The 27606-nt window shown below is 48.8% G+C and overlaps 1 protein-coding gene across 4 annotated transcripts in view; it reads right to left on the bottom strand.

Annotated features, from left to right (window-relative positions):
- Window positions 1-1530: 1530 nt before the first annotated feature.
- Ankrd13a (ankyrin repeat domain 13A) overlaps window positions 1531-27606 on the bottom strand; it is a 32619-nt gene continuing 6543 nt past the window's right edge. For 2 of the 4 annotated variants that reach the window (XM_059248852.1, XM_059248854.1), the window contains exons 2-15: window positions 20261-20393; window positions 19507-19631; window positions 16905-16950; window positions 15897-16040; window positions 15042-15231; window positions 11395-11461; window positions 10136-10217; window positions 8793-8854; window positions 8145-8278; window positions 7600-7757; window positions 6428-6535; window positions 4954-5114; window positions 3291-3358; window positions 1531-2703 (exon numbers count right to left, since the gene is read on the bottom strand). In XM_059248852.1, coding sequence (XP_059104835.1) covers window positions 2508-2703; window positions 3291-3358; window positions 4954-5114; window positions 6428-6535; window positions 7600-7757; window positions 8145-8278; window positions 8793-8854; window positions 10136-10217; window positions 11395-11461; window positions 15042-15231; window positions 15897-16040; window positions 16905-16950; window positions 19507-19631; window positions 20261-20393 — 1674 coding nt within the window. In that variant the 3' untranslated portion in view covers window positions 1531-2507. The remainder of the gene's footprint in view (window positions 2704-3290; window positions 3359-4953; window positions 5115-6427; window positions 6536-7599; window positions 7758-8144; window positions 8279-8792; window positions 8855-10135; window positions 10218-11394; window positions 11462-15041; window positions 15232-15896; window positions 16041-16904; window positions 16951-19506; window positions 19632-20260; window positions 20394-27606) is intronic. The other 2 variants (XM_059248853.1, XM_059248856.1) reach the window with 1 other exon arrangement.

The raw sequence follows: 27606 nt of genomic DNA, 5'->3' as shown, positions 1-27606 counted from the left end.
AACCCACACCCTTTTCTAGACTCGGGGCTAGGCAGCACTGTGACACCATCACTTACTGTCCCATGGTCACTTAAGATGTCTACAGTCCAGTTCCTCTCCCTTGATGTCCTGATGGTCAGGAGGGGCCTGAGGCCAAGCTGCTGCCTGTATGTTCCTATCACTCACTGTTCAAGTCAATTTTCCCTTCACACTTAACTTTGTACAGCAGGACAAGGCAGGAACAGACTCTCAGAAACCTGTTTTCATGCCAGCAACGTTTCCAGGTAGAACAGACTGGGGCGTGAGCCTTGGTGAACTGCTTGGTGTTAAGTATGCATAGGCTGCACACCCACCCCCTCCCCGTGGCCTACAAAGGGGCTGTTCTTCATGATGCTCTTGTGGCTCAAATACTGCTTACGCCCCCAAGCACAGCTGCTCTTCCCATCTTCCTAGGACAGCAAAGCCCCTTCCAGAACCCTAACACCTTTATCTAGCCACTGCCTTTTTTTTTAAGGCCCTGATTTTCACTTGAATGCCTTAAAAATAGCGCCCACCCCCCCAGCACCCTGGCTTCAAGGAGGGAGTCCACTTGAGCGGTGCTGATGTTGACCCATTTTTCCTTCTTCCTGAAGACACCACACTTCAAGGAGGTGCATGAAGAGGATCCAAACAGCCCAAACACTGGATGCTTCTTTATCTCCATCTGGCACAAGTTGTGAGGCGATGTTGACTGTGCCCTGGGCAGGAAGGCTGTGTGTGTGTGTGTGTGTGTGTGTGTGTGTGTGTGTGTGTGTGTGTGTATGCTACTTTGTAAAGGGCAGCCACTGTGACGGAGAGTGCGTGTCCCGTGAACCTCCAGTGACAAGAGGATGCTCCGCGGAAGAGACAGGACTCTGGCCCTCAGGACTGTGAGCACCCTCTATGGAAGCGTATTTATTTGCCTTTTAAGAGAGAACACATGGGGAAAGCAACACGTTGATGCAATGCTCAGTCCCTTTTTAAGTGACTTCCTAGGGACACAGTCAGACTTCAGGAAAGCAGAGCAATGGAATGCAAACACGGGAGTCACCTGGGAGTCACCTCGGAGAGTGACATGGCCCAAGGACTGCCGTTCCCACAGTATCTTTGCCCCCAGCAAACGCCAAGTAAACAGACCACCAAGCTGTACAAATGCGATGCCCATACTGGCCTATGTACAGGGAAGGAATTCTGGTTAGACCATGACAAAAGGCAGATGGCTATGAGGAATTAAAATCACAATTCTTTTTGTCTAAGAACATTTTACTGGCAACACTGACCGTATCAAACAGACATTCTTGGGACCGGTGGATTCTCTTCCTATCCCAAAAGAAGCATAACAGGAAACAGATGCAAAACATCTGTTTACCAGTGGTCAGCGCAGCCTGTGGGGGTGACGCCTGCACCAGGTGAGAGGTGCAGGGTGCCCTTGGCTGTATCCCCCAGGGGTCGGTCTGTTATGCAATAGGTATTTACAGGAGGGTTAGACAAAATAGTTAACTACTAAAGGTATCCAAAAAAGGCCTGAGAAAATCTGGTTAAAATGCATAACCTTGTATTGCTACTGATGGGAGTAGACATTTTTATATCTTTTAAAAATAATAAAAAGTTTCTGTTAAAAAATATATTTATCCAGAAAGATGTTGATTTGAACTCTGAAAAGCAATGAGTTGTCCCTTTTCCCTTTTGGATGAAGAACCTCTACTCCATGTTAGCGTCCCTCTGACTTCAGGTCCATCCCGTCCTCTGAGGAAGCCAGGCCATGCAGCTGGCTCTCGGCTGGGCCAGCGCTTCGGTGAGCTTGCCTGCTTTGAGAACCAGCCATGGACTCCCCTAGCTGCTCCTCCAAGGACAGGATTAGCTGCCTTCGGTGTAGCCTGGAGGATGCTGCTCCCAAAGGAACCGTCCTCAGTGTGTGGAGTGAGGTGGCTTAAAACTATTAGTAATTTTTAAGGCTAAGGCAACATCCGTGGTCATTTGTATATCTTAATTTGATGCAAATAGTTAGCCATAATCTAAAATAGATCCTGTGCATATCCTCTTAGCTGGGGTAAAGGGCACGGACAAGGTAGAGATGAGGAGGTGTAATGGCAACGTCCTATCCTAGGGACCCTACAGGAAGGGAAATGAAGAGGTCAGCATAACCCGTTTCTTTGGTGAGCACTCTACAAAGGCCGCTGCTCCCGTGTAGAAAGCACCCTGACCCTACAGGAACTGTTAGAACTCCTGATTAAGATGTATCTGCTAACCTGCAGGGCTTGGCGTCTGTCTAAAGCTGGTAGTAAAAATGTGACCTGCAAGCCAGGACAGCTAATGGAAGGTGACAATGCTCCCCTCCCCTCAGCCTGGAGATGGGGCCTGCCAATGCTCCCCTTCTCCACTCTGGGGAGTCCCTGGTCCTGCTCCTTTGCATAAGGAAGGGGCAGCTGCCGTCTGCAGGAAGTGTAGGCCCTCTGCCCATAGGGTCTCAGCTGACGAAGCACTCCCGTGCAGCCCCTGGACAGAAATGTCTATTTCTCGGTGAGTGACAGCTGTAAGACTTGCTGGAGTTCGGCCTCTTCCTCCTGGAGCCTTAGCTCCTGCTCCGCCAGCTCTTTGGCAGACAGCTGCATGGCCAGCTGCAGGTCACTATCAAAACGGCTCGACTCACTGAGGGCACCTGGGCACGGGCCTTCCATGGTGGTTAGGAGGCTCTCCTGGATGGCCCTAGGGTGGAAAACGGGACAGTCATTCCTGTCCTGGAGGCGGTGGCAGCAACCATCTTCTTACTGACTACTGAGAGCACACTGTACCAAGCACTCCTGGTGAGGAGGAGGTGCTGGGCCGACGTGACCCAGCATCACCCAGGACTAAGCTATGAGGGACTCGGGCTCTCCGAAAGCAAAGGCGAGGTTCTTGACCCACACTGCTCACACGGGAAAAAGGAGGCACTCGCGGTCTCCCAGGTCTGCAGCTCCTCCCCAGCCATCTTTACCCTGCATACCCTCCCCAGCCATCTTTACCCTGCATACCCTCCCCAGCCATCTTTACCCTGCATACCCTCCCCAGCCATCTTTACCCTGCATACCCTCCCCAGCCAGCCCCGCAATCACACACTGACAGAAGAGCAGGCCAGTCAGAAAACCCCTCCCCTGTGAGCCAGTCAGCACTCGGTGCCCTCCAGAAACGCACTCACTTCAGAGCAGGTTCAGTGAGGAAGCACAGAAGAGGAACGGCAGAGCTGACTCTGTACCGGGTGCCTGTGCCCACCTAGGTCTGACAAAAGCCACATCCTGAAAAGTCCCATCCCTTACCTCTCATACTGGGCTTCGTAGCTGTGGGTGGGGCTGATCCCTCCATTTGAAGCTGGTCCCGAAAGTTCCTGGCAAAACCAAAGACGTGTATAAATACCTCACAGAAGGAATAGTTGCCAAGATGACCAGGAAATGAATACAGTGAGGACGAAATGTACAGTATTTATAACCTGTCACTGATGGTGACTGCCAGGTTGTATACTTTTCTACCGTATGGAACGGCATCAGCCGTCACCCTGGATTCAGGGCCACCACCTTCTCAGGCTTCACCTAGTTCCAGCCTAGAACCACTAACCTGGGGCAACATTCAAACAGCCAAGGCAGGGCATGCTTTAGAGACAAACAGAAGACACAGTTCGGTCTTTGTGGCCCTGGACTCTAGCTATTGTAGTTACCAAGGTTTCACAGCTGTTGGGAGAGCACGGCGAAGCTCGTCCGCACAGGGACAGGAAGTGCTGACAGTTCTGTCTAGGGGCTGGAATACAGGGAGCTTCCCAAAAGCAGCCTGCCCAGTTGTCAAAAAAGTAAATAAAACCAACCCTATCCCACCCCACCCCCCAAAAAAAGAGGGTTGGAGAGATGGTTCAGTTCTTCCAGGACCCAGGTTTGGTTCCCAGCACCCACGTGGCAGCTCACAACCATCTAAAACTCCAGTTCCAGGGGATCCAACACTCTTCTGGCCTTCTCGGGCACCAGACACAGACATACATGCTGGAAAAACATCCATGCACATTAAAAAATGAATGAAAAAAAACCACAACAAATGAATTGGGAATGGGTCTGTGATGGCAATGGGGTGTAAAGACGTGCGGGACTAGAATTGCTCAAGCCCCAGAAAGCTCTGTGAGCAGTGACAGGCTCATGGACACTATGCTCACAGCTCAGAGGCTCCAGCAGAGCAGGAGCTAGTTCACCCAAGAATTCCCAGCATGCTCTGCAAATTCCTGTGAATGGACAATGGGATGAGAGAAGAAACCAGTAACTGGACAGCACAACCCGGGGCACAAGAACACTGTGGACCGCAGGAGCCCTGTCATAGGGAAAGGAAGGGACAAAGACAGTGCTGACACTCCGTTGTCCTCAGCAGGCTGGGGGCTGGCTATGTGCCCAGCGGGACCTCTGCTCAAGCTAGGCGCTGTGGACAGCACAGACACCCCAGAGGGTGGAAGAGCAAGCCTCCCGGAATAGCGGAAGATCGCTAGAAGCCGCAGGAGGGAGGGACACGCCCCCCCCCCCCCCATGTGCTCTTTTCTTAGTTCTGACTGGACAGAAAGAGTTGACGGAGGAGACTCAACTGTCAAGAGTGGGCTCATTTACCACACCCTGACTGAGCAGCCGTTACACAGTGATCGTCTTCTTTGGGGAACCGGGGTGAAGGGCCACATCACTACCTTAACTGAGACAACCGACGTAAACGTGATACTTCAGTACTAGAAGATTGTGAAGCACACCTTGAAAAATACCCAAGGCTACCCCGGTGACCAGTTAAAGGAAGTCTGTGTGAGGACAGCTTATGAACGATGCCAGCGGTGACGGCGAGAGGTAGCGGAGTCTCTTTGGTAGCGAGCTTTTGTGAAATGACCTGACAAACACCGTCACCATGCCATGCCAACCTTGTTACTTAGAGCAAGTCTGAGCTAGAAACTTCCGTGCTGACAGGTACCTGGCTCCTGCTGGACTCCAACAGGCTCTGCTGGATGGCAAACTGCATTATTTCATAGTCCTCATCCTGGAGGTGCACGTTTCTGCCGTTGTCTTGAACATGATAGGACTCGGGAATTTCAAACACAGACTGATCAACCTCAAAGCTTGTGACCTCAGAAGCTGAAATACAAAGGCAACTGTCTGTCCAGTGTCTTCGCTCATTAGTCAATTCAGACAATTGTTTTCTTTCAGGGTTTTTTTTTTTTTTTTTTTTTTTTTGAGACAGGGTCTATGTAGTTCAAGCTGGCCTCAAACTCAAAACACAGCCCAGGTTGGCTCCAAACTCATAATCTTTCGGCCTCAGACTATGGTGTGTTTTCAACTATGTGTGTCGGGGGGGGGTGTTGTTTCCTTGACTGTCCTTTCCTGACATGGGGATCTCACTGTAATACTCATGCTGACCTCAAACTCCTGGACTCCAACCCTCCTGCCTCAGCCTCCAAGGGCTGGGTTACAGGCCTGAGTCACGTGCTCAGCTTAAAGACATCTCAGGTGAAAAAGCATGAAACTGGGACCACCCAGGAGCCGGGATGCGGCTGAGCAGTGCAGCGCTGGCCTGGCACGTGAGGTGCAGTGCGGCAAATAATAAAACGTGAAAGATGAAAGTGGTAATAATCAAATTGCTATTGGAAGACTTTAAGAGAGTAACTGTGACAGTAAAATTCACCAGAGTATGGTGTCATTGTCCTTGATCTTTCCTGTGGAAACTAACGCATGATCCTAAGGAAGGGAACTCGGTGGACTGTAAGGTCCGAAGATTCTCCTCCCTAATGGAGCCAACTGAGCGACCTGGAACAGCGGCCAAATGCACCTTTCCTCCTCCGGTTCTTCCAAGTCCTTGTCACAGTGACACAATTGACCCAATGCCATAGGTTGTTCCATTGCATCTGAACTTTCCTCTTCTGCATCACAGACCTGCTACATTTCAAATGTCTAGTCTATGACATCCAATGTCTAGTCTATGATATCCAGTGTCTAGTCTACTGACATCCAGTGTCTAGTCTACTGACATCCAGTGTCTAGTCTATGACATCCAGTGTCTAGTCTACTGACATCCAGTGTCTAGTCTACTGGCATCCAGTGTCTAGTCTACTGGCATCCAGTGTCTAGTCTACTGACATCCAGTGTCTAGTCTACTGGCATCCAGTGTCTAGTCTACTGACATCCAGTGTCTAGTCTATGACCTCCAGTGTCTAGTCTACTGACATCCAGTGTCTAGTCTACTGACATCCAGTGTCTAGTCTACTGACATCCAGTGTCCAGTCTACTGACATCCAGTGTCTAGTCTACTGACATCCAATGTTTAGTCTACTGACATCCAGGGTCTAGTCTATGGACATCAAATGTTTAGTCTACAGACATCAAATGTGACATCAAATGTTCAGTCTAATGACATAGGATTCTCAAGTCACAAACGCAGTTCTTCAGTTTACCTGTGTCGGCCTGGATCCCCTCCACATTCTGACTCTCTTCAGCAGTGCTACAGCCATTAACATTTCCAAATGTAATCCGTGCGTTCAAAACGTGAAACAAGGGGATTTCTGACAAAGTAAAAGCTTCTATCAGGAGACTTCACCGAAAACAACAATCATTGGCTAGCACTATACAAAGCACACTCTATCAGCAGGTTTCCGTCAGGCTTAGGGCAGCACTACACACACACACACACACACACACAATTATTGAAGTATTAACAAAATGTTAAAAAAAAATCCAAAAAGTTCAAAATAAAATTATCCAATTTGAAGTTTGCTTACATTAAAGGTATGACATCAAAACAAGATTCATACTCTTTATTTGGGTACTGGGTCAAAGGCATACGCCACCACTCCTGGCCCTTCTCACACCCGTTAGTACCATCTATACACAGACCTACTGGCTGGAAAACTTTTCATTTTGATAGCAAAAAGGAATCAAGCATCATGCCAAGTCTTAAAATCCAGTCAATTCAGATAGTAATCCTGGCCTCTCCATTCTTGTTCTTGCTGTGGGATGTTCTGTATGGCAAATGTGTTGCTCTGATTGGTCAATAAATAAATCACTGATTGGCCATTGGCTAGGCAGGAAGTATAGGTGGGACAAGGAGGAGAATAAAGCTGGGAAGTAGAAGGCTGAGTCAGAGAGACACTGCCAGCCGCCATGATGAGAAACAGCATGAGAAGATGCCGGTAAGCCACGAGCCATGTGGCAAGGTATAGATTTATAGAAATGGATTAATTTAAGCTGTAAGAACAGTTAGCAAGAAGCCTGCCACGGCCATACAGTTTGTAAGCAATATAAGTCTCTGTGTTTACTTGGTTGGGTCTGAGAGGCTGTGGGACTGGCAGGTGAGAGAGATTTGTCCTGACTGTGGGCCAGGCAGGAAAACTCTAGCTACATGTTCTTTTTGGTTTTGTGTTTTGAGACAGCGTCTCTCTATGTAACCCTGGCTGGCCTAGAACTCACAGAGCTCCACCTGCCTCTGTCTCTAAGTGCTGGGATTAATGGTGTGCGCCACCACCGCCTGCTACTAATTTCTCTAATATGCTCCATTTCCCTGACGTGCACTGGTCCCCCTCACAAACAGGCAAACCTGCAGGTACCCCTCAATTCTATTTAACCATACCTATTTTGACAGGGAATCCAGGAGGAAAGTCCAATTTGATGAAATCTCTCAATCTTGCAAAATGAGCGCTGGTTCGAGCCATGAGGTCAATGATAGGAATGACCTGTTCCACGAGGGAGAGCGGGAACTCTTCGCACATCCACAGTGTAGCTTTAAACCTGTACGGTTTGACAGAGGAGGGCTGAAGCCAGCTCCCCGGGTGGGAGAGGCAGGCACTACTACTCAGCAGCCTAGACACACCACCCTCTGGAACCTCACACCTCCCTCATTACCCCTGAACTGAGGACTTGTGAGGGACTGGAACCCTGAGGAACTCAGCTCCCCTGAACGCTGACAGAATTTCATTTGATCAGCTGAGGTTTACTGGCAATGAATAACATAGAGCGCTACAGGACAAAGGTGCTCTTCTCTCTCAGTTCTCTAGACAAAGGCTAAGCGGAGAGCCGTTACTGTTAGATTTTGTCAGGTTAAATAACTTCAACAATCCCTTTAAAGGGAAGGGCAAGGAGTGGCCAAACCCAACGGAAACCTCGTCCTCTACTCACTTCTGTGTTCGGATCGTCAGCTCCTTTGGCCTTCCAATGTCCCTGTCTTTCAGATCAAAGTCTTCGTCAAAGTACTCGTCGGGTGTGATGGCCGTGGGGTTGTTCACGGTGGCACACTCCGTAGTGAGGTCCTGCTGAGCCAGAACTCAGGGGAGTCACAGCTGCCCGACTAAAGTGCAGCCCCACAAGTGGCTTCACTAGAGTCCGGTTACTGCAGGAACAAGCAAGTCTAACATGACAGCCCGGGTTTGGTCCACACCCTCTTCCCATCTTTATGTGCTGGGTAGAGAAGACAACCACAGCAGCCAGTGTGGGATCTGGAAGCTGCATTTTTCTGACCCTCAATGGCACCCACTGACCAAATGTGCGGTGGGGGTCAAGAAAATGCTTGCTGAGCAGCGTAAAGCCCGGAGCCTGTCTCAAGCACCACGCTCAGAGAAGGCCTGTGTTCATCACAGACGAGAGCCCGATTCTAGGACCTACCCTTCCTCCAAAATCTTGATGTTTCAAAGTCCCATTCATCTACTTCTCTCCCCCAAGAGTATCTGTAGTACACTTTGGGAACTGATGTTACTTTCTAAGTCAAGTGACCTACTCAGGACCCAGCGGTCGCCATCACAAACAGGAGAAGCCTTGTCTTCAACTCACCCCTTGAGCACCAAACTGATGTTCCACAGTTCCCAGCAGAGACTCCAGTGGATTCCGGTCCTCTAGAGAGGAAGGAAGATAAACAGAATCAAGGCCCTCGCAGCATTTTCCGGGTCCTGAGCCAAGCTCCCTACAGTAACGATTCCATTTGCAGGCACGGAGATAAAAACCACCCACAGGGTGAGTTTATCCTTAGAGCATCCTTCCATTAGGAGCTTTAACTTGGGACCATTATAAGAATCCAAAGGACTGGAGAGATGGCTCAGCAGTTAAGAGCACTGGCTGCTCTTCCAGAGGTCCTGAGTTCAATTCCTAGCACCCACGTGGTGGCTCACAACCATCTGTAATGAGATATGGTGCTCTCTTCTGGCCTGTAGGCATGCAGACAGAACGCTGTATACATAATAAATAAATCTTAAAAAAAAAAAAAATCAAAGCAGCAGCACCATAGAAACCATTGTTATATGTGATTAACACAGATCAATTAGGAAAGTGAAAAAAAAGAATTCAAGCAGAGTAGTTTTAGCACCTGGTTTAGAGGAGAGCTGGGCGTGGATCTCTGCCACCCTGGCCACTCAGGGCTATGCTCTGGCACTAGCCTGCCCACCAGGAGCACGGCTGGTGGCCAAGTCACTCCTGCACGTGCTCAGTGACTAACAGTGGTCTAGCAGCACCTCCACGTTACTACACAGGAGAATGAGCCTCCTGCAGGACAGCTGCACAAGGCCACGGAGCCGGCAAAGCCAGGATGTAACAACCGCATACCCATGGTGACTCGGCCAGGAGCCCGAGTTGTTCCAGTACCTTCTCACGCTCCATTTTTGTTGCTGCTGCTGCTAAATCCAACAGTTATTTGTAGTAACACACAGACACGCCCTCATGAATGGCTTTAATTACAACTGAAACCAACCATGAAAAACTCCAAGAAAAAGTCAAACTAAGGAAATTTTTATGAAGAAAAGTTAGGATCTGTATGTCCAAGTACATTTACCCCAAACTAAACAGAGCTGTCTAGACCAGTGGTTCTCAACTTGTGTGTGGGTCACTAACCCTTTAAGGGGTCAAATGATCTTTTCACAGGGGTCGCCTAAGACCATTGGAAAACTCAGATATTTACATTATAATTCATAACAGTAGCAAAATGACAGTTATAAGTAGCAACAAAAATAGTTCCATGGGTGGGGTCAGCACAGCACGAGGAAGCGTGTTAAGGCGTTGCAGCATTAGGAAGGTTGAGAACCGCTGCTCTCCCCCAGTCAGTCAGAGGGAAGGAGGCGGGGGGGGGGGGGGGGGGGGGAGGCAGGGGCGGGGGGGGGGGAAGGAGGCAGGGGGGTGCTGATTACCTTTGTACCTCTTCTTTTCCTCCTCTGTCAGGTGTTCTGTGCGGATTTTGGTTATCACACTCACATTGTTGACCGTGTAAACCTTGAGATGTGTGTGCAAAAGAGAACAGTGATACAGGAATCAAAGCCAGCTCAAGCACAGCAAGTCCAAGAATGCTGAAGCAAAATCAAGCAAATCCAGCCAACTAAAAGTGAGACCGGTCACCAACCCCCAGACTCCCCAACCCCTGGGAACCCGGGGGACGCAGCAGCAGCTACCTGCCCTTCTCATGTGCCCTTCTTATTGCTAAAGGGCTCAGCAGGTATCTATCCTGCACAGACAGAGGGTTTGCACTGGGCTCCTCTTGCTCCTAACCCTGCCTCCTGTGATCCGTGGTGCTCTTTCACAGTACTGCCTTAGCCGAAGCCAGGTTCTCTAGACCTGGGAGACAGGGAGCAACACACCTTTTCTCCTGCCGGCCGGCCAGGGAGCCGTGCCGTTGTGCTGTCTGCGGGGCGGGTGTGCTGTGTGCTGGCAGCTGTCCAACAGTCTGGAGCACAGCAGCTGTTTCTAAATGCAGCATCTGAGCATGATGGAGCTGATCTGCTCACCCAGAGGCCAGCAGAGGACCCTACAGCACCTGGCTCCCTCCATCCCCACCCCCGCCCCCGCCGTACACTAAGGAAAGTCCAGCAAAAAGCTTGTCAGCTGATAAAACGCCAGATGACATGACAGACATCCCTGTCAGTTCGTAGATGCCATGTAAGTGGGCTGGGATGCATCAGCTCTAGAAATCAACTAAAATCTAAGTAACAAAGATTCACAGAAGCTCCTTACTAAATGGTATCATCTTTAGAAAAGACAGACTGGTTAAATTTAATGTAAAAAACAGAATCAACAATCACTTTTCTTTAGGAAAGCTGTAGACCTGTTCAGGGAATGCTATCCCATTTTCTGAAAATCAGTTAAGATAAAACATCAAGCTGGGCGGTGGTGGCGCACACCTTTGATTCCAGCACTCGGGAGGCAGAGACAGGCAGATCTCTGTGAGTTCGAGGCCAGCCTGGGCTACAGAGTGAGTTCCAAGAAAGGCGTAAAGCTACACAGAGAAACCCTGCCTCGAAAAACAAAAAAACAAAAAAACCATCAAGTAGGAGACACATTGGATTATTCCCCAGGGATCTTCTCATACAGATGCATGAGAACAATCAGAACAGATTCCTCATTTGCATAGAAGCAAAAAGCTATATGAAATCTTATTGTAAGAGTTTCCTTTTACCTTGGCTTCGTAACCATTAACAACTTCTGCTTTATCTGTCCTCCAGCCCCAGAATCCGGATTTAGTTCTGATAAAGAGTGAACACCACAAATTTCCACATGTACAGTATGCCATTCTGAGTTTACCCCACAGCCTTTACAGTCCCCCAGCTTAAGTCAGTCAAGGACACTTGGAAATCATGGTCCCATTGTCCACAAAAGGATGCCACCAATGACAGATGGCTTAACCCCCCCCCCCCCGCGGCCCCCCGCCCCCCATAGTTATCAATCAATCTGCCTCACTCCAGCAAAGGAAGCCTCCACTTCTGGCTTCTAAACAGGAACTGCCAGCACAGGGGACAAAGGTCGTGACATCTGTGGGACAGCTATCCCAAAGAAGTGGAGATGACCAGTGTCCAAGGTCTCGCTTGCTCCAAGGAGGAATCTGGGTCAGAGCATTTATCTGGGTCGTCTACTGCAGGCAGAGGCGTAAGAGCCTCCATCTCCATACAGGAATTCTCAGAAGTGAAGCCCAGAGCTCCCCACCTCTTGGGGAAAGGCAGATGGAGTAGGAAAGGCCATTAAAGCTTTCACAATGACTGGAGAGTCACGTGTACATCAGGTCAGGTAGAGTAGAGGGGAAGGACATGAAAAGTGACTGTCCAGCCCAGCCACTGACTCCCAGGTGGGGGGCAGCGACCTCTGAGGTGCCCCAGGGTGTAGCTGCAGCAGTAGCATGGGCTGTGTGCTTAGAAACCCAGTCACCTAAGGCTACACACTTCTGGGGGAAAATGTATTCAGGATCCAAGAACAGCCTCTAGATTCTGATTCTTTTTCTTTTATGTGTGCTGTTTTAAAGACAGGATGTTGCTATGTGGGCCAGGATGGTCCCAAACCAGAGAGCCTCTTGCCTCCACCTCCAAAGTGCTAGAATTACGGGCAAGAGCTTCCTGCCACTCCTGGGTGTGAATCGTTTTCAGAACACCTTGCCCCAGGAGGTACACCGCAGGAGTCGTCCAGCCCTTTGCTAGGACATCACATCCTAGCTTGGCCTGGCACTGTGTGGAGCGCTCAGAAGTCTACCCTTTACTCTGTCTGACTGAGTGAAGTGGACACAGGAAGCTCAGAACGCTGGCAGGTAAGCCAAGTCACAAAAGCAAAATGAAGCTTTTCAATTTGATGTTTTTGGTTCCCTGTCCAATGGAATTTGGTCAATCAAATCAGGGACACAGTGAGTTTTATTTGTCTGTTTTAACCCATCATAAAACGAAGACCCATGGATGTTAGTTTTCCTCTTGGGTGTCTACAATCAGTGCATCAAGATCCACACAGCCAGAGACGGAGTCCTGCAGGGACAGGGGCAATGCCGGCCACTCTAGCTTCCACTGCACAAACAAGGCCAGGGACTCGCAACTACGCCCGACTGACTAAAGCACAGCTCTTGCTGTCCGTCACCAGTAACAAAAGTCAAGATATCCTTCGAGTTAACTAACTCATTCCTTATTTTTGCAGACATCGACGTTTTCAGCTGGGAAACTGCTGTTTCCAGACACACAGCCTGGGGCTGCCGATGCCGCTTCCTGCCCTGCTGCATTAGTGTGCGGTGGGCCCTCCACGCTCCTCACTGTCCACACTTGCTCTCGCACAACCCTGGCTTCTGCTGCCCCTCGCCCTCGGCAGTTCTCCACTGACAGCAGTTGAGTTAGAACGCTCAGTGTCAGTGTCTTGTATTTTAAACCCAGCTGCTAAGCCTCCTTGTGCCTCTGTTAGCTCGGCGTGCATGGGCGTCTGAAGATGACAGCAGCCAGCTTCTTCCTGCCTGTCCACCTGAGACCAACACACTGAAGGCCACTTAGCAGGCACTGTGACGTGGTGACTACTACATAATTTAAAGGCAGCCCTGAACTGGCAGGGGTTTTTGTTTTGTTTTGTTTTATATGGCACAGCATAATCTTTCAGGAAAAGAGTAAAATCCCAAGTGCGACCAGCACACACCGCCTGCCAAAGCTCATCAGGGAGGGTAGTGATTTGTAAGCGTCAGTTTCCTAGCACAGACCCAGGAAAAGGACAAAAGTAAACGGTGTAACGTGGCAAAGAACCACAAGGAGAGCCACCATCCCGATCGTTCACACATCTTTGAATCAGCAAACCTCCACTCAGGAGTGGCCCAAATCTCTACTTATGCCTGAGTTCCCCAATCACATCCGAGCCTCATGAAGACAGAACAGTGCAGAAGCAACAGCTGTCTTGTAGCACAGCCGCTGCAGCCCACTGTCAGCTCCAGGGGAGCCAGCTTGACCACACGAATACACAGTGTACCTTCGTCTTCAGTACAATGGAAGACACTCTTGTTTCCCGTCTGCACTCAGTGGACGAAAGCCAGTCCACACACCCTGGAGAAGCCACACTTCATCACAAACAATGGCTCCAACAATCCCCATGAGCAACAGGCAATGGTCACCTCAGGGTCACAGGTCTCGGGGGCTGTGCTCTGAAGCTCACTTGCCTGTCGTGAGGCGGGCCGCTTGCCCACAGCCACTGCTGTTAGTCGCCCTGCTCTCACCATGCTGACAGGCTGTGGCAGTGACAATGGCCTCTTCCAGTCTACAGCCTCACACTGAAGGGCCTCCCTGCCTGTAGAGGCACATGCTGAAGCCTAGAGACATCTAGCAAGATCCCACAGTCTGTCCCTAACTCTCAGTGTCCCTAGCCAGGAGTCTTCAAGAACCTAGTTCCTACTTCCAAAGCAGAAGTGGCCCCCAGACACAACACAGGCTGCAGGCCCTAGCCTGGTACAGACACCCTGCTTTCATGGCTTTATTTAAACAAACAGAAAAGGGTAATTATGTTTTAGATTTGACTAAAGAGACATCTCTCTGTTTTCTTTACCAACTGTACAATGGAAACAAGAAAACAATTTTAAAGAGATCAGTTAGCATATTCATAGGAGGAGAGAATGCCTAGGTCCAGAACGGTGCCCAGATTCGCTCAGGTTACAGTAAGTCGCAGGCAGCCAGATGTGACATCCTCAACAAACACCAGGGACACTGCAGACTCCCACGGCAGAGACACATGACAGTTTCTACTTCTTCATACTCCAAGTACCCTGGACATGCCCAGCATGCCCCACAGGTAGATGCTATGACCAGTGTGTCCTCGGGATTAACCAGGGCAAAGACCCCTCTGGAGAGCTATGCTCATAGGAACTGGAAAGAACTGAACACCCCTGAGACTCTTCTACACATTGAGCCTCATAGGTGGGAGATGGGGAGTCATAATACATCGTAGTAAGTATAAGTTTGACTGCCTACTGTCAGTACAATGTCAATGCCAATTCTAGCTTCAGGAAACTCAAAGATCCACATTTTGGGATGAAGGAGTGTTGTGCATTCAAAACTACCAAAACAAAAACAAGATCCAGAGGACCCAGAAGACAGTGTCCACAGAAGCATACAAAGATGAGGCTTAGACACCCTGCTACAAAAATGATGCACACAGGACATCAGTTAGGAGTCTTATTTGGTGAACATCAGTGATCACTCTCAACCCCACTAGCGTACTGGAAAAGAACAAGTCCTGATCCAGTCACAACTTCAGTTACTGCAGACATGCCGTTAATGAGGGCAGGCAGGCCCCGACCAGATGGTGAACCGGAGTCCAAATCCCTACCTTTCAAAGGCAATATTCTTGGTGTCGAGGCTGGTGTTGATGACTGGGCTTGTGAGCCGCCTCTCAACCTCCCTGCTCTTTGGCTTCATGAGGTCCAGGGTGAGGCGCTCCATTTCTTGGGAAAGGTCGAAGTGTTCAGTGGTGACCACCCTGTCGTCGTGGTTGACTTCCATCAGCTCTGCCCAGTTGTCTGTTAACAAGAGCACCAGTGTGAGGAGGAAGCACAAGGCTAGGTGACAGGGGGCACACCGCCACTGAGCACCTCAGGGTGACAGGGGGCACACTGCCATCGAGCACCTCACCTCCAAGACCCCCGGCTGCTCACTCTCCGAGCACAGTATTTGTCTGGTCAGCCCTCTACAACTTGTAGGAGACCCCAGAGCATCTTTCCCGAAATGGAGATTTTAAAACTAGTTTTTCAACACATTTCACCTATGACCTTTAGAAAACACTGCTACAGAGCTGACGTGAATGGTCTGTTCACCACTCTGGTGAGCAGGGCTACTTGTGCCTTCACTAGAGACTCGTGCCAGTTCTGAAGGGCGTACGGAACGACAGACGTTCAGGAAAGTGAGTAGCTCGCCTGTGACAGACAACTCCAACCACCACAAAGATGAAGTCTCGAACAGATAAAGAATAAAATACAAATACATGCTGATGGTTCACAGTTACTGTGCTACTTACTGGACATGTGGTGCACACCATCAACCCAGCATCAGGAGGCAGAGGCCAGCCTGGTCTACAAGGAGAGTTCCGGGCCAACCCGGGCACCACAGTGAGACCCTGTCTCAGTGACAGCAACAAAGTGACCCGGCACTTGGCTTGGGCAGGGATTATGACAACGGAGTCACTTACCTCCTCCCTTAAATATGAAACTTCGTCTCCCTCTTATCCAGCTCATGTTCTCAAACCCCAGCAAAGTGATGTCCACGCGCAGCTTAGCACCACTCTTCCAAATGCGACAGACATCATTCGGGCAGATCCTAGAGACCAAGGGCACTGGAGGAGAGAGGCGTACTACTGAGTAAAACACAAGGGCTCAGCAGAAAGCGTGAGCCAGGAACTCGGGGTTCTGACGTTAGCAAACAGGGCAGAGTGGTTAGGTCATGACTGGTCAAACACAACTGGACTTCGCCCTTCACACTTGTAAAGGAACTCATCCTGAGAAACAGAAATGGAAGCTGGGCAAGGTGGGGCAAGCCTCTACTCATAGTACTCAAGAGGCTGAGCAGGAGTTCATTTTGAAGGTAGTCTGGGCCACACAGCAAGTTTGAGGCTAGCCAGGACAACCTAGTGAGGCCACTTTAACTAAAAAACAAACAAACAAACAAACAAACAAACAAACAAACAAAAAAAAAACAAACCCAAAAACATTAAGTGGCTGGAGTTCTATCCCCGTGATAGGTCAGTTGCATACACTAAGTTTAATACCAGCAGCACAGACAGACAGACAGACAATAATTAGGAAGGCTAGAGGTGTAGTTCACTAGTAGAGTGCATGCTTAGTATGTATCAGGCCCTGGGGCTGAATTCCCAGCATTAAAAAATATAGAAAAAAGAGCCTATTTCAACACATCAGAGAAACAGTAAACAAATTTCCCAGCAGTGGGTGTCAGGGATACACAATGCAAGGGGGAGACAGAAGTGTCTGTCAGAAGTGCCAAAGTCAGACACTCAAAAAGACAGACTAGAGGAAACTAAATGGGAATTCGGGTCATCTACCAGATCTGGATTTAAGACACACACACACAGACACCCCCCCCCCCCACACACACACACACGAGCTTTTGCCAAGGAACATAAACCTACCAACAGGCTATTTAAATTTGGAAACACATAAATTCCAAGCCCACAGCCACTCACCCCAGCTGGTGAACTCCCATTTCATCTGCACATAGAAATCCGGGGCCTGAAGGGCAGACAAAGGTTTAGAATAGGTGACCCATGACACGATTACTCAGACAAGCACAGCAGGGTTAATGTGGCTTCTTCAACAATAAAGGGAGGAGAGAGAGAGAGCAACCATGAACACACTCAACCAGTCACTGGTGTCTGAACTGTTCCTCCGTCCTGATGAAAACACTTCCAGACAGCCAAGAAGGTCCAGAGGCACCTGGTGGCCGGCTCAGTGGGCAAAGGTGCCAGCAGCCAAGACTGGTGACCAAGTTCCTTCTCTGGGATCCACACGGTGGTGGAAGGAGAGAGCCAACTCCCACGGGAGTCCTTTGACATCCACATACACGCACCCCTCACCCCAAATAAGCAAATGCCACTTAAAAGAAGAAAAGAAAAGGTTAACAGAAGAACATTAGGATGGAACCAAGATTAAACCTGACGTGGGACCAGCAGTCTCCCAGTATTAGAGAATTAAGAATGGCTGATGGCTATTCACCGCCAAGAGAAGGAATTCAGTTCCGGCTCTTCTCCGGGGAACTTGAATGGAAGGGGCTGGACGTGCTGGGAAGTCCTTTACATCGATTGGCCAACAGTACAGAACGGCAAGGGAGGCAGACACCACACCACATCCTCAGGAGTGGGTTCCCTTCGCTTAACCAATGTCTCAGTTTCCTCAAACTTTTAGAATTTGGCTTTCTGAAGTGTTATGCCACCATAGCATCCTTGTTTTAGGACTGTGCGTGCGTGTGTCTGTGTGTGTGTGCGCATGTGTGCCTCTCATTAATTTCTTACAGAAGGCTCTTGAAGAGCTACTTAAGAAAGCCAACTGATCATCCAAAAAGAGATTGTCGGGCATAGTGTTGCATATGTTTATCCCATTACTCGGGAGACAGAGATATGAGGGTCTCTGAGTTCGAGGCCAGGCTGGTGAGTGAGTTCCAGGACAGCCAGGGCTACCCAGTGAGACGCTGTCCTGGGGACAGTACAGGTCAGACGGTCTCCTCAGTCCCCCACTACTCTTCCCCTCCAAGGCTCTGCACTGGCTTTTGTCCCTGCAAAGCAGAAGGCAAGGAAATCTACCCTGAGTGAAAGCAGCCCGAGATTTTAATTATTGGGCCAAGACAACATCCAAGGGTAACTGGTAAGAAAGGAATGCTAATATATGTTCTAAAAGACATTGCTGAAACATACAACTACCAACAATAGCTTCTGGTGCCACTGGAAATGATTTACAGACTGTCTGTACCTGAAGCGTCAAACACAGAGCAATGAAACCAGTTCACTTCTAAGGGTCAATACAGGTCTTCAAAAAAAGTCTCTACATTCAATCCTAATTCTTTCCTGTCAAACAGACAACTGAAAGGCTGGTACACAGCGCAGTGGACAGAGCACATGCCTCCCAGGCCAGACGCCCTGAACTCCATCCCAGCACTACATGAACCCAGCGTGGTGCAGCCTGGGATCCCAGCCTTGGGAGGGGGAGGTGGGAGGACAGTCAGTCACCTGTGCTGACCAGCCTGAGCTACATGGGATAATTGCTTCAGGAAAAAACAAAACAAAAACCAACAAAACACAAATGACTGGGTTCCGCTTGTAGTAGCTCTGATGAACACACAGCGGAGCCATGTGACCTCTGCACACACCTAACCGGACATCCATTTTTAAAACAGGCATCTAACTACTTCACACTGCATGGGGAGTTCTACTGTGCTTACATGAGAAAGGAGTGTCTTCACAAGCTTCCTCTTAAGCTGCATAAAACTGTTCTAAAGGGTTGCTCAGACAATGGCCGACAGTTGAGTTCTTCCTCCTCTCCATACAGCCATTTTACTCAAGAATGTCCTTAACTATCGCTGTGAAACCGACTTCACTAGCTAATAGTGAATTAGCTAATTAAGTCACTTCCGTGCTTAAGCTGAGACTCTGGAACAACGAAGATGGAGTCTTCTCCGCTGCCTTCTGTCTGTTGCTGCTCAGGGCATATCACAGGTGCTCCCAAGATAGTCCCCAGACAGCAGAGATCAGCTACAGAATAGCAGCCATCATCCCAAACTACCCTGGAGCCTAGTCACTGGTTTTTAAAGGAAGACCCCAGAGCCACAGCGCTCTCACAATGCGATTCACAAGATGTCCCCAAAGCCAGTGACTGCCAATGAATGAAGGAAATGGATTTGAAGCCATACCACTGGCTACAAGTGACGGAGTGCTGAGGAGATGCAGTACACAGACCCTGGCAATGCCCACACAGCAGCTGTGCCCATCCCTATTTCTGTGAGGTCACCTTAGCACAGGGTGCCCTGTGGGGACACAGGCCTAGGCAAACTGTCGGCTCTATGTGGCAACAAAATACCACATTCACTATTCTTCTTTTTTTCCGAGACGGGGTTTCTCTGTGTAGCTTTGGAGCCCGTCCTGGAAATCACTCTGTGGCCCAGGCTGGCCTCGAACTCACAGAGATCCGCCTGGCATATTCACTACTCTTAAGGGAGACACACAAGGCCGTGGGGCTGTCTCCCGCGATAACGGCAGTGTCTGGCTCAGAGGAAGGCATGCGCAGTCTTACGGTTACCTCAAGAATTTTGTGTAGCAGCTCAGGTACACCTTCGAGGGCCATGGATGTGTTATGGTAGTCTCGGTGTTGCAGGACTGTGTAGACCATCTCGGGATCACCTGTGCTCACAGCTTCATGTAGAACTAGAAAACAAGGGCAAAACTGAATCACGAAGCATCCTCATGTTCTCTGACAGATTCCTGTGCCAGCATGAAGAGCCATCTGTGGGGCTCAATATGTGCCTCGGAGAGGCAGAGGATGAAGCTGGAGTTGATGAGGCATGGCCATGACTTCTGATAACTAACTCATCACTTCATGAAGGAAAACACAGCACACTTACTGGCCTGATCACACCCCCTCATGCACTCACACCGCCGTGACTACACTTAGCTCCGGCAGGTAGGACTCACCTGCACATACAACTGTCCTTGCTTGGCCCACACAAGTCTATTGTCTCTAATAGTAAGAGGGTGTCCAAACAGCGAACACCAAGAGGCTACTTCTGGCATTCATATCTTTGATTTCACCTACACTGTGGGCCTCAATGCAGTCCCTACCATACCAGGGTAAAACTGGCATCGCTGACAGATGCCAGAAAGGCCATTTCTGGGAGAGGAGTCACCCTCTACCGAGGGTTCAAGACTGTGAGAATCAAGCTTCCTGGATTCATGTTGTCGTCATGCCCAGCTGACAGAGAGGAAAATTACCACTGAGACTATTCATTTGCAGCCAGAAACATGGAGATGAATGCTTGGGTAATATGTATACTTGCCTGTCCATCCCTGGCCATTTTCTTTGGTCACATCTGCTTTATGTCGCAGCAACACTCGAGCAGATTCCAAATGCCCCAAAGAAACTGCAAGGTGTAGTAATGTCCGACCCCGGGGGTCCAGAGCTTCTGCATTCTGTGAAAATCAAACAATGCATTCATATATTGGACATATATAAAGAGCACGAAAATCACACACTGGACCTCCATAGAGAGCATGAAAATCACACACTGGTCATATATAGAGAGCATGAAAATCACACACTGGTCATATATAGAGAGCATGAAAATCACACACTGGACCTCTATAGAGAGCATGAAAATCACACACTGGTCATATATAGAGAGCATGAAAATCACACACTGGACCTCTATAGAGAGCATGAAAATCACACACTGGTCATATATAGAGAGCATGAAAATCACACACTGGACTTCTATAGAGAGCATGAAAATCACACACTGGTCATATATAGAGAGCATGAAAATCACACATTGGTCATATATAGAGAGCATGAACAGGCACTTGTGAACCTCACGAAGTGTAAAAAACAGAACACACCACGCACACACTTCAGCAATAGATGCTACAAGGTGTGTGTGTGTGCATGTGAGCACTGGTCAAACACGAACGTGGGACCAGAAACAAAGGAGATGGCCAGTGAGTTGGTTGGGTTTCATTATTGTTTGAAGCAGGTTCTCAGGCAGCCAAGACTGGCCTGGAGCTCCTCATCCTCATCCTGCCTCCACCCCCAGGTGCTGGGGTTTCAGGAGGACACCATCACAGTGCCCAAGTTCTTTTTTCGTTTTAGCTAATTTTTTAAACAATGAGTTCCTGTTTCTATAAAGTTATGGGCCCAATAAACAAACAAGACTCTGGGCCTCATGGCTTCCACCATAAACCATAATCTTCAACACCATTCAAGTGAAACCTAAAGAGGCCAGGGCTGTCAGGGAGAACAACTGTCCACCGAGGCTGACGACTTCAAGCACGGGCCAGCATTCGTGTTCAGAACAGGAAGTGCAGGCCTGCGGTCAAAACTGAAAGCACGGGAGATCAGCTAAGTCCCATCAGGATTACAGTCCGAGCTGGGCTGCTACAAAGCCCTTCCTTCTCTGAGGTTGTGTGCTGAGGTCTCAGTAACTGTGAGTGAGCCCCGTCAGGCACGTCTGTGGACACACGTGTGGAGAAATGGGAGAAGACACAGAGCACACACGCAGGGTCTGCGGTCTCCTTTCCTATTGTGCTCTCAGAGCTCCCCTCTGGAGCGCCGGAGCCAAGTGGCTGAGTCTGGTGTGGTGTCAATGTCCCGGCCTGCCTGCATGGCACAACTCGGCATAGCTCGGCAAGTTCTTCCCAGGACGCAGTGAACTGCTGCGGACTGAGGGAACAAGAGCTTTCTAAAGGCTGAACATCCTCGGCAAAGGTGAGCTGCCTTGACCCACAGCTGTTCGGGTAAACTGTTGTCTCCAGCAAATGCCTCACAGGCTGCTGAGGAAAGGAAGGGATGTGAGTGAGACCGAGGGTTAACGGCCACAAGCAGACAGTTACGCAACCTCCTGTTCTGCAGTTATATCACAGCTACTGTGCAATGAAGATAAGAACTGTTATCGAGGAGGAGAAGTGGGAAGCAGTGTGCTTGCTGAACCGGAGGCCCCCCGGGCCAACCCCAGGCCGCGGCACTCGCCCAGGTGCTAAAATAAGATACCCTCCTTTTTTCATGGGGTATAGGTCCCAGGAAACCTGTGAAAGCCTGAAGCTAAGTACAGTATGAACCCCATAAATGCACTGTGCTTTTCCTACACATACATTCATACAATAAGATGAAGAATTTTCACCCAGCAGGGTGGCCCATACCTTTAACCACAGCACCCTTGAGGCAAGGGTATGTGAATCTCTCTGTGTTCAAGGCCAGTCTAGTCTACAAGGCAATTTCCAGGCCCGCAGGGCTACACAGTGAGACCCTGTCTAAAAAATTAATCCATTAAGCTGTCTCCTCTTTGCACTGAGAGGACCAGCTTTAGCTTCCCCGTTGGCACATCCCAGTTGCCAATATCGTCTTGTACTTTGGGGACAGTAGTACAGTAAGAGGCGTTGGAGCACCAGCATGGTGATGGCTCTCCACCTGCAGAGCTGCTCCACCCAGCGGCTGCGTGGGGACTGATGGCGAGCAGCACACAACTGTGTGGGCCTGCTGGACAAGGGTGACCCGTGCCAGCAGCAGGACTGGGTGCTCGGCAGGGATTTCATCACCCTACGCGGAGCAGAGCAGCACACAACTGAAAAGGGCCGAGTTCTCTCTGCAATTTCCCGCTCAGTAGGTGCGGACCGTGGTTGATCACGGGGACTCTGTTTTCACTTCTGTTGCTGTGGTGAAATACCCGGACAATAGAGCAATTTACCAGGGAGGTTTCTTTGGCTCATCATTCCAGGTCATCAGCCATCGCTCTGGGTAAGCTACAGTGGCAGGAGCTTGAGACAGCGGGTCACATCACATACACAGTCAAGAGTAGAGAGAAACACATACATGCATGCTCACTTGCCAGTTCTCGACTTCATTTCTCCACTCTTTTTTTAAAAAGATTTATTTATTTTATTTTATGTATATGAGTGCTCTATCTGCATGCACACCTTTATGCCAGAAGAGGGCATCGGATCCCACTATAGATGGTTGTGAGCCACCATGTGGTTGCTGGGAATTGAACTCAGGACCTCTGGAAGAACAGCCAGTACTCTAAACTGCTGAGCCATCTCTCCAGCTCCAATTTCTGTACTCTCAGCACATTTTAGAACCCCCTTCACAGAGAATGGTGCCACCCACAATGGGCTGAGTCTTCCCACATCAACTAAGCCAATTAAAACAATCCCTATAGACAGACCCACTGGCTAACCCAGCGTAGACACTCCCTCCGACTCTCTTCCCAGCTGATTCTAGGTTGTGTCAGGTTGACAGAAAGGGAAGCCCTGAAAACGGAGACCACTGTACCATCATGTCTCCATCTACAGTCCACACCCCTCCCTCCCAGGTTCCCCAGACTCCACCAAGGGTATGGCTAGTCCACTGTACCAAAGAGACTGAAACTATAAAACAAAACAGCGTCTAAGTATTGTATTTCTTAGCTCCTGCCATCCTAACCTCTAACTTGCATTAAATAACTCTTTTCCTAAAAGTAGCAGGACTATGAACTTGTGACGCTGGAACACAGTTGAAGCTTAACAGCGAGGAAGTAATTAGCAAACTCATTAGCTTCCCTCCCCTCCATTACACACACTCCGTCCTCAAGTGCAGTCTAAGCCTGGCGCAGGCTCAGCACACTGCAGCCAGCCACACAGGCCGGGCTTCACAGCTTTTACCGTGTTTACCATAGAAAGGGAACTAATACTTACTCCTCCACACCTAGAAACCGAGAAGCATGGACTGAGGCTGCAGACGGCACTCACCTCCTGGGCAGTTATCTCAGACATGATATAAAACAAAAGACCCAGCTCACTAAGCTAGCTTCCTTCTGTCCTAAACCACAGAAAGACACATTCCGGCATCACATTTTGCATGGCTGATGAGAACTCTTCGGGCTTACCAGGCCTCCCTTTCCAACCTGGAATGAGAAAGGCACGAAGAAGCCCCGGCGACACTACGGTGACAATGTGATTTGAAAACTATGGGAGACTAGAGATGAGGGAGAAATAAGGAGCTCTCAAACCAACAAAGCCAAAGGTCCCCAAAGTCCTCCACTGTACTGACAGATGCTAAGAAAAAGCTCTGGGTTAGTAAAATCAAGAATGAACGCATGCTCGGCATGTGGGAGCACTTCCCACACAAGCTCACCTCCTGAGCGCTGTCCCCAGAGCCCAGGTCAGGAGGCTGGGCTGGAGAGATGGCTCTGCAGATAAAAGCTCCTGCTGCTCTTGCAGAGGGCTCACACAGAGGGAGCTCACAACCACCTCTAACTCTAGTTCCAGGGGAATCTGCACCCTCTTCTGGCCTTTCTGAGCATCTGCACTCACATGAAATACACTCCTACAGAAAAACACAAGGCAACATACTTAAAATGTAAAGAAATAAAAGCATCTCTACTCATAGGATGATGTACACAGAAAATCCTAAGGAGTACACTACAAAACTAATACTAAATGCATTTAGCATTCACACACTCATCAATGTTGTAAGATAACAGATCAAGGTATAGCCACGGTGATGGTACACACCTTTAATCCCAGCACTCAGGAGATAGAGGCAGGTATATCTCTATGAGTTTGAGGCCAGCCTGGTCTACAGAGCCAGTTCTAGGACACAAAAACCTTGTCTCAAAAAACAAACAAACAAACAAACAAACAAAGCAACCAAAGAAAAACCAAACCAAAACAAAGAGATCTCGGTATAAAACAAAGCCAACTGCATTTCTATACACTTGCAAAAAACAAACAGAAAACCTTAGGAAAACAATGCTTCGTACAACAGCATCAAAAACAATGAAAAACACTTGAAGGAAAAAATGAAAATAAAGACAAAGCTCACACTCTGAAGGGTCTGAAGAACCACTGAAAGAATTTTTAAAGAATTTAAAGAAACATTAGCACAGCTGATGCTCACGGTTCAGAAGACTAGCTAGAGACAACCTATGCTGAACTACAGTAGACTCAATGCAATGCCCAGCAAAATCCCAGCAGGCTTTTGTAGAAACTGACAAATTGATTCTAAATTATATGGAAACGCACAGAACCCAGAGTCATCAGTATCAAAAGAAAAGCCAGGGGCTAGAGAGAAGGCTCAGCAGTCAGAAGCACCAGCTGGGTGCAATCCCCTGCAGCCACAGCAAAAACTCACAGCTACCCATAACTCCATGGGATCCAACACTCTCTTCTGATCTCTGAGGGCAGGAGGCACACACATTGCGCACAGATATACATGTAGCCAAAACACCCATACACTAAACTAATTTTTTGAAAGAGAAAAGCCAAGTTCAAGGACATCCATTTTACAATTTCAAAACATATTACACAAAAAACACAGGACAGTGTGGTACTGCCATGAGGACAAACATCCCGTCACCACGATAAAATTTAGACCCCCGGAATAAACACCTTTTTTTTTTTTTTTTTTTTTTTTAAGATTTGTGTTGTTGTTTGTGACAAGGTCTCACCTGTCCAGGATGGCTTGGACTTGGTACGTAGGTGAAGACCGCCTGGGGATCCTCAGTCTCCTGCCTCCATGTCTGCATTATAGCAGGCACCATCCAATTCAGTAAAAGTTCAAGAAAGGCGCCAAAATAATTCATTGAGAAAGGAATATTCCCTTTAGATGAGCATGCTACTCATACTTGGGACCCAGCACTGAGGGCAGAAGCAGGAGGTTCAGAATTTCAAGGCTACCAAAGGCTACATAGCACATTTCAGATGAGCAAAAGAAAAAAGCCAGACAGTGGTAGCGCATGCCTTTCTTTGTGGGTTCGAGGCCAGCCTAGTCTACATAGCAAGTTCCAAGATAGCCAGAGCTACACAGAGAAACTTTGTCTCAAAGGAAAAAAAAAAGAAAGAAAGAAAAAAAGAAAAGTGCAATCTCTCTGAAAATCAGAAATTGCTCAGAAAGTTAGAGTGACCATATTATAAATGAACAGGATACAGTCTATCAACGCAAAAGAACTGCTTTCATCATAAAAATGGAGAACCAGTCAGGCGTGGTGGCTCATGCCTTTAACCCCAGCACTTGGGAGGCAGAGGCAGGCAGATCTCTGTGAGTTCAAGGCCAGCCTGGTCTACAGAGTGAGATCCAGGACAGGTGCAAAGCTACACAGAGAAACCCTGTCTCGAAAAAACAAAAAAACAAACAAAAAAAAAATTAAAAATAAAAATGGAGAACTGATGCACGCTGTAAATCATCATGCTAGACACAAAAGACCACAGGCTACACAAGTCTAATCATGTGCAACCCCCGGATGAGACAGATGTACCAAGACAGGAAATGCGTTAGCTGCCTCGACTGAAGGGTTAGGGAAGAGTGAAGAGTAGATGCTAAGAATATACGGATCCTTTTTTATTTCTTTATTCTTTTTAAAAATAATCTAAATACTTTTTTTAGACTTTCAAGTGTTAACAGGTTAAAAACAAAACCCACGTTTGGATTTTGTCAGAACTAGCACATTGAAGGGGCCAGGCTGAGGCAAGCAGACCAGGCCACTGCTCCACTGCTTGGTGACAGACAGTGGCACAGGTGACATGTGGCACTTGGCTAATGGTAGAGGACATACTAAAAACGTCGAGCTAGGACACCTGAGACGGAGAGTGCTGTGTGAGACCAGTGCCGTGATCACGGCAAGTGAAAGGAAAGCGGTTATTTGGCTCACAGCTCCAGAGGGTTAAGAGTCCACTACAGTAGGTAGTCATGGTGGTGGGGCAGGAAGCTGTAACTCACACCCCAATCCTACACACAGAGCAGAGAGTGAGGACACACACACACACACACACACACACACACACACACACACACACGCCATATAGATATAGTGGGGCAGGAAGCTGTAACTCACACCCCAATCCTACACACAGAGCAGAGAGTGAGGACACACCCACACCCCCACACACCCCCACACGTCATATAGATATGTGTGTGATCTCAAAGTACCCCTCCAAGTACTATACTTCCTCCAGTAAGGCTGCACCACTGAAACCCCCCAGAGATACCACTCGCTGGGACAGGTACAAAAATACAGTTGGTTCAACCACCAGAGATAGATTTATGGTAAGTGAACTGGGTGTCAATGAAGAAGTCAGAAAAACCATGTGTGTTTATATGTGGCACATAAGACTAATCTACCATCTATAAACCGTTTTATTGCCTGGCAAGTTGCTTCAATTCTCCTGAGCTTGGGTTTGCTCCCTTGTAAAGGTCCCCACCTCACAGCTCTCACAGCTGGCACCCCGAGTGGGTTCCTCGGAGCAGCCACCCACTGTGGAGGTTCAGATCACTTGTCACGCTCCCTGAGAGATGACTGAGAGATGACGTGCTGTTTCATGAGTTACTCCGGAGCTCAGCACTGCCAGCTACCAGCAGCTCAGAGAGAGAGGATGGGCTTTCAGAATTCAACCAACTCTGATCCTTGACGTTTTGACTCTTGTTTCCTCAGTCATGAGCTGTATCAAAGTAAAAGTCCTTGCTCTCCTTTGAGTCTGGAATGAAGTCAAGGAGGAAGATTCCCACATCGCCTTTGTGCTTGCTTGCTAATTCCCCTTTCCTCGTACACCGGCCTTCCTCACCGCCCTGCGGTCAGAGGCCAACTTGGGTGCCGGCTGCAGACAGCCTGGGCCCCAGCTCCAGCTTCCCCACTGGTTTCCGGGAATCCTCAACATCTCT

The sequence above is a fragment of the Peromyscus eremicus genome, chromosome 23 (assembly GCF_949786415.1).
Source record: "Peromyscus eremicus chromosome 23, PerEre_H2_v1, whole genome shotgun sequence".
In the NCBI taxonomy this organism is placed as follows: Eukaryota; Metazoa; Chordata; class Mammalia; order Rodentia; family Cricetidae; genus Peromyscus; species Peromyscus eremicus.
Note: the sequence above shows the minus strand (reverse complement) of the source record. Positions and strands in the feature narration are given on the sequence as shown.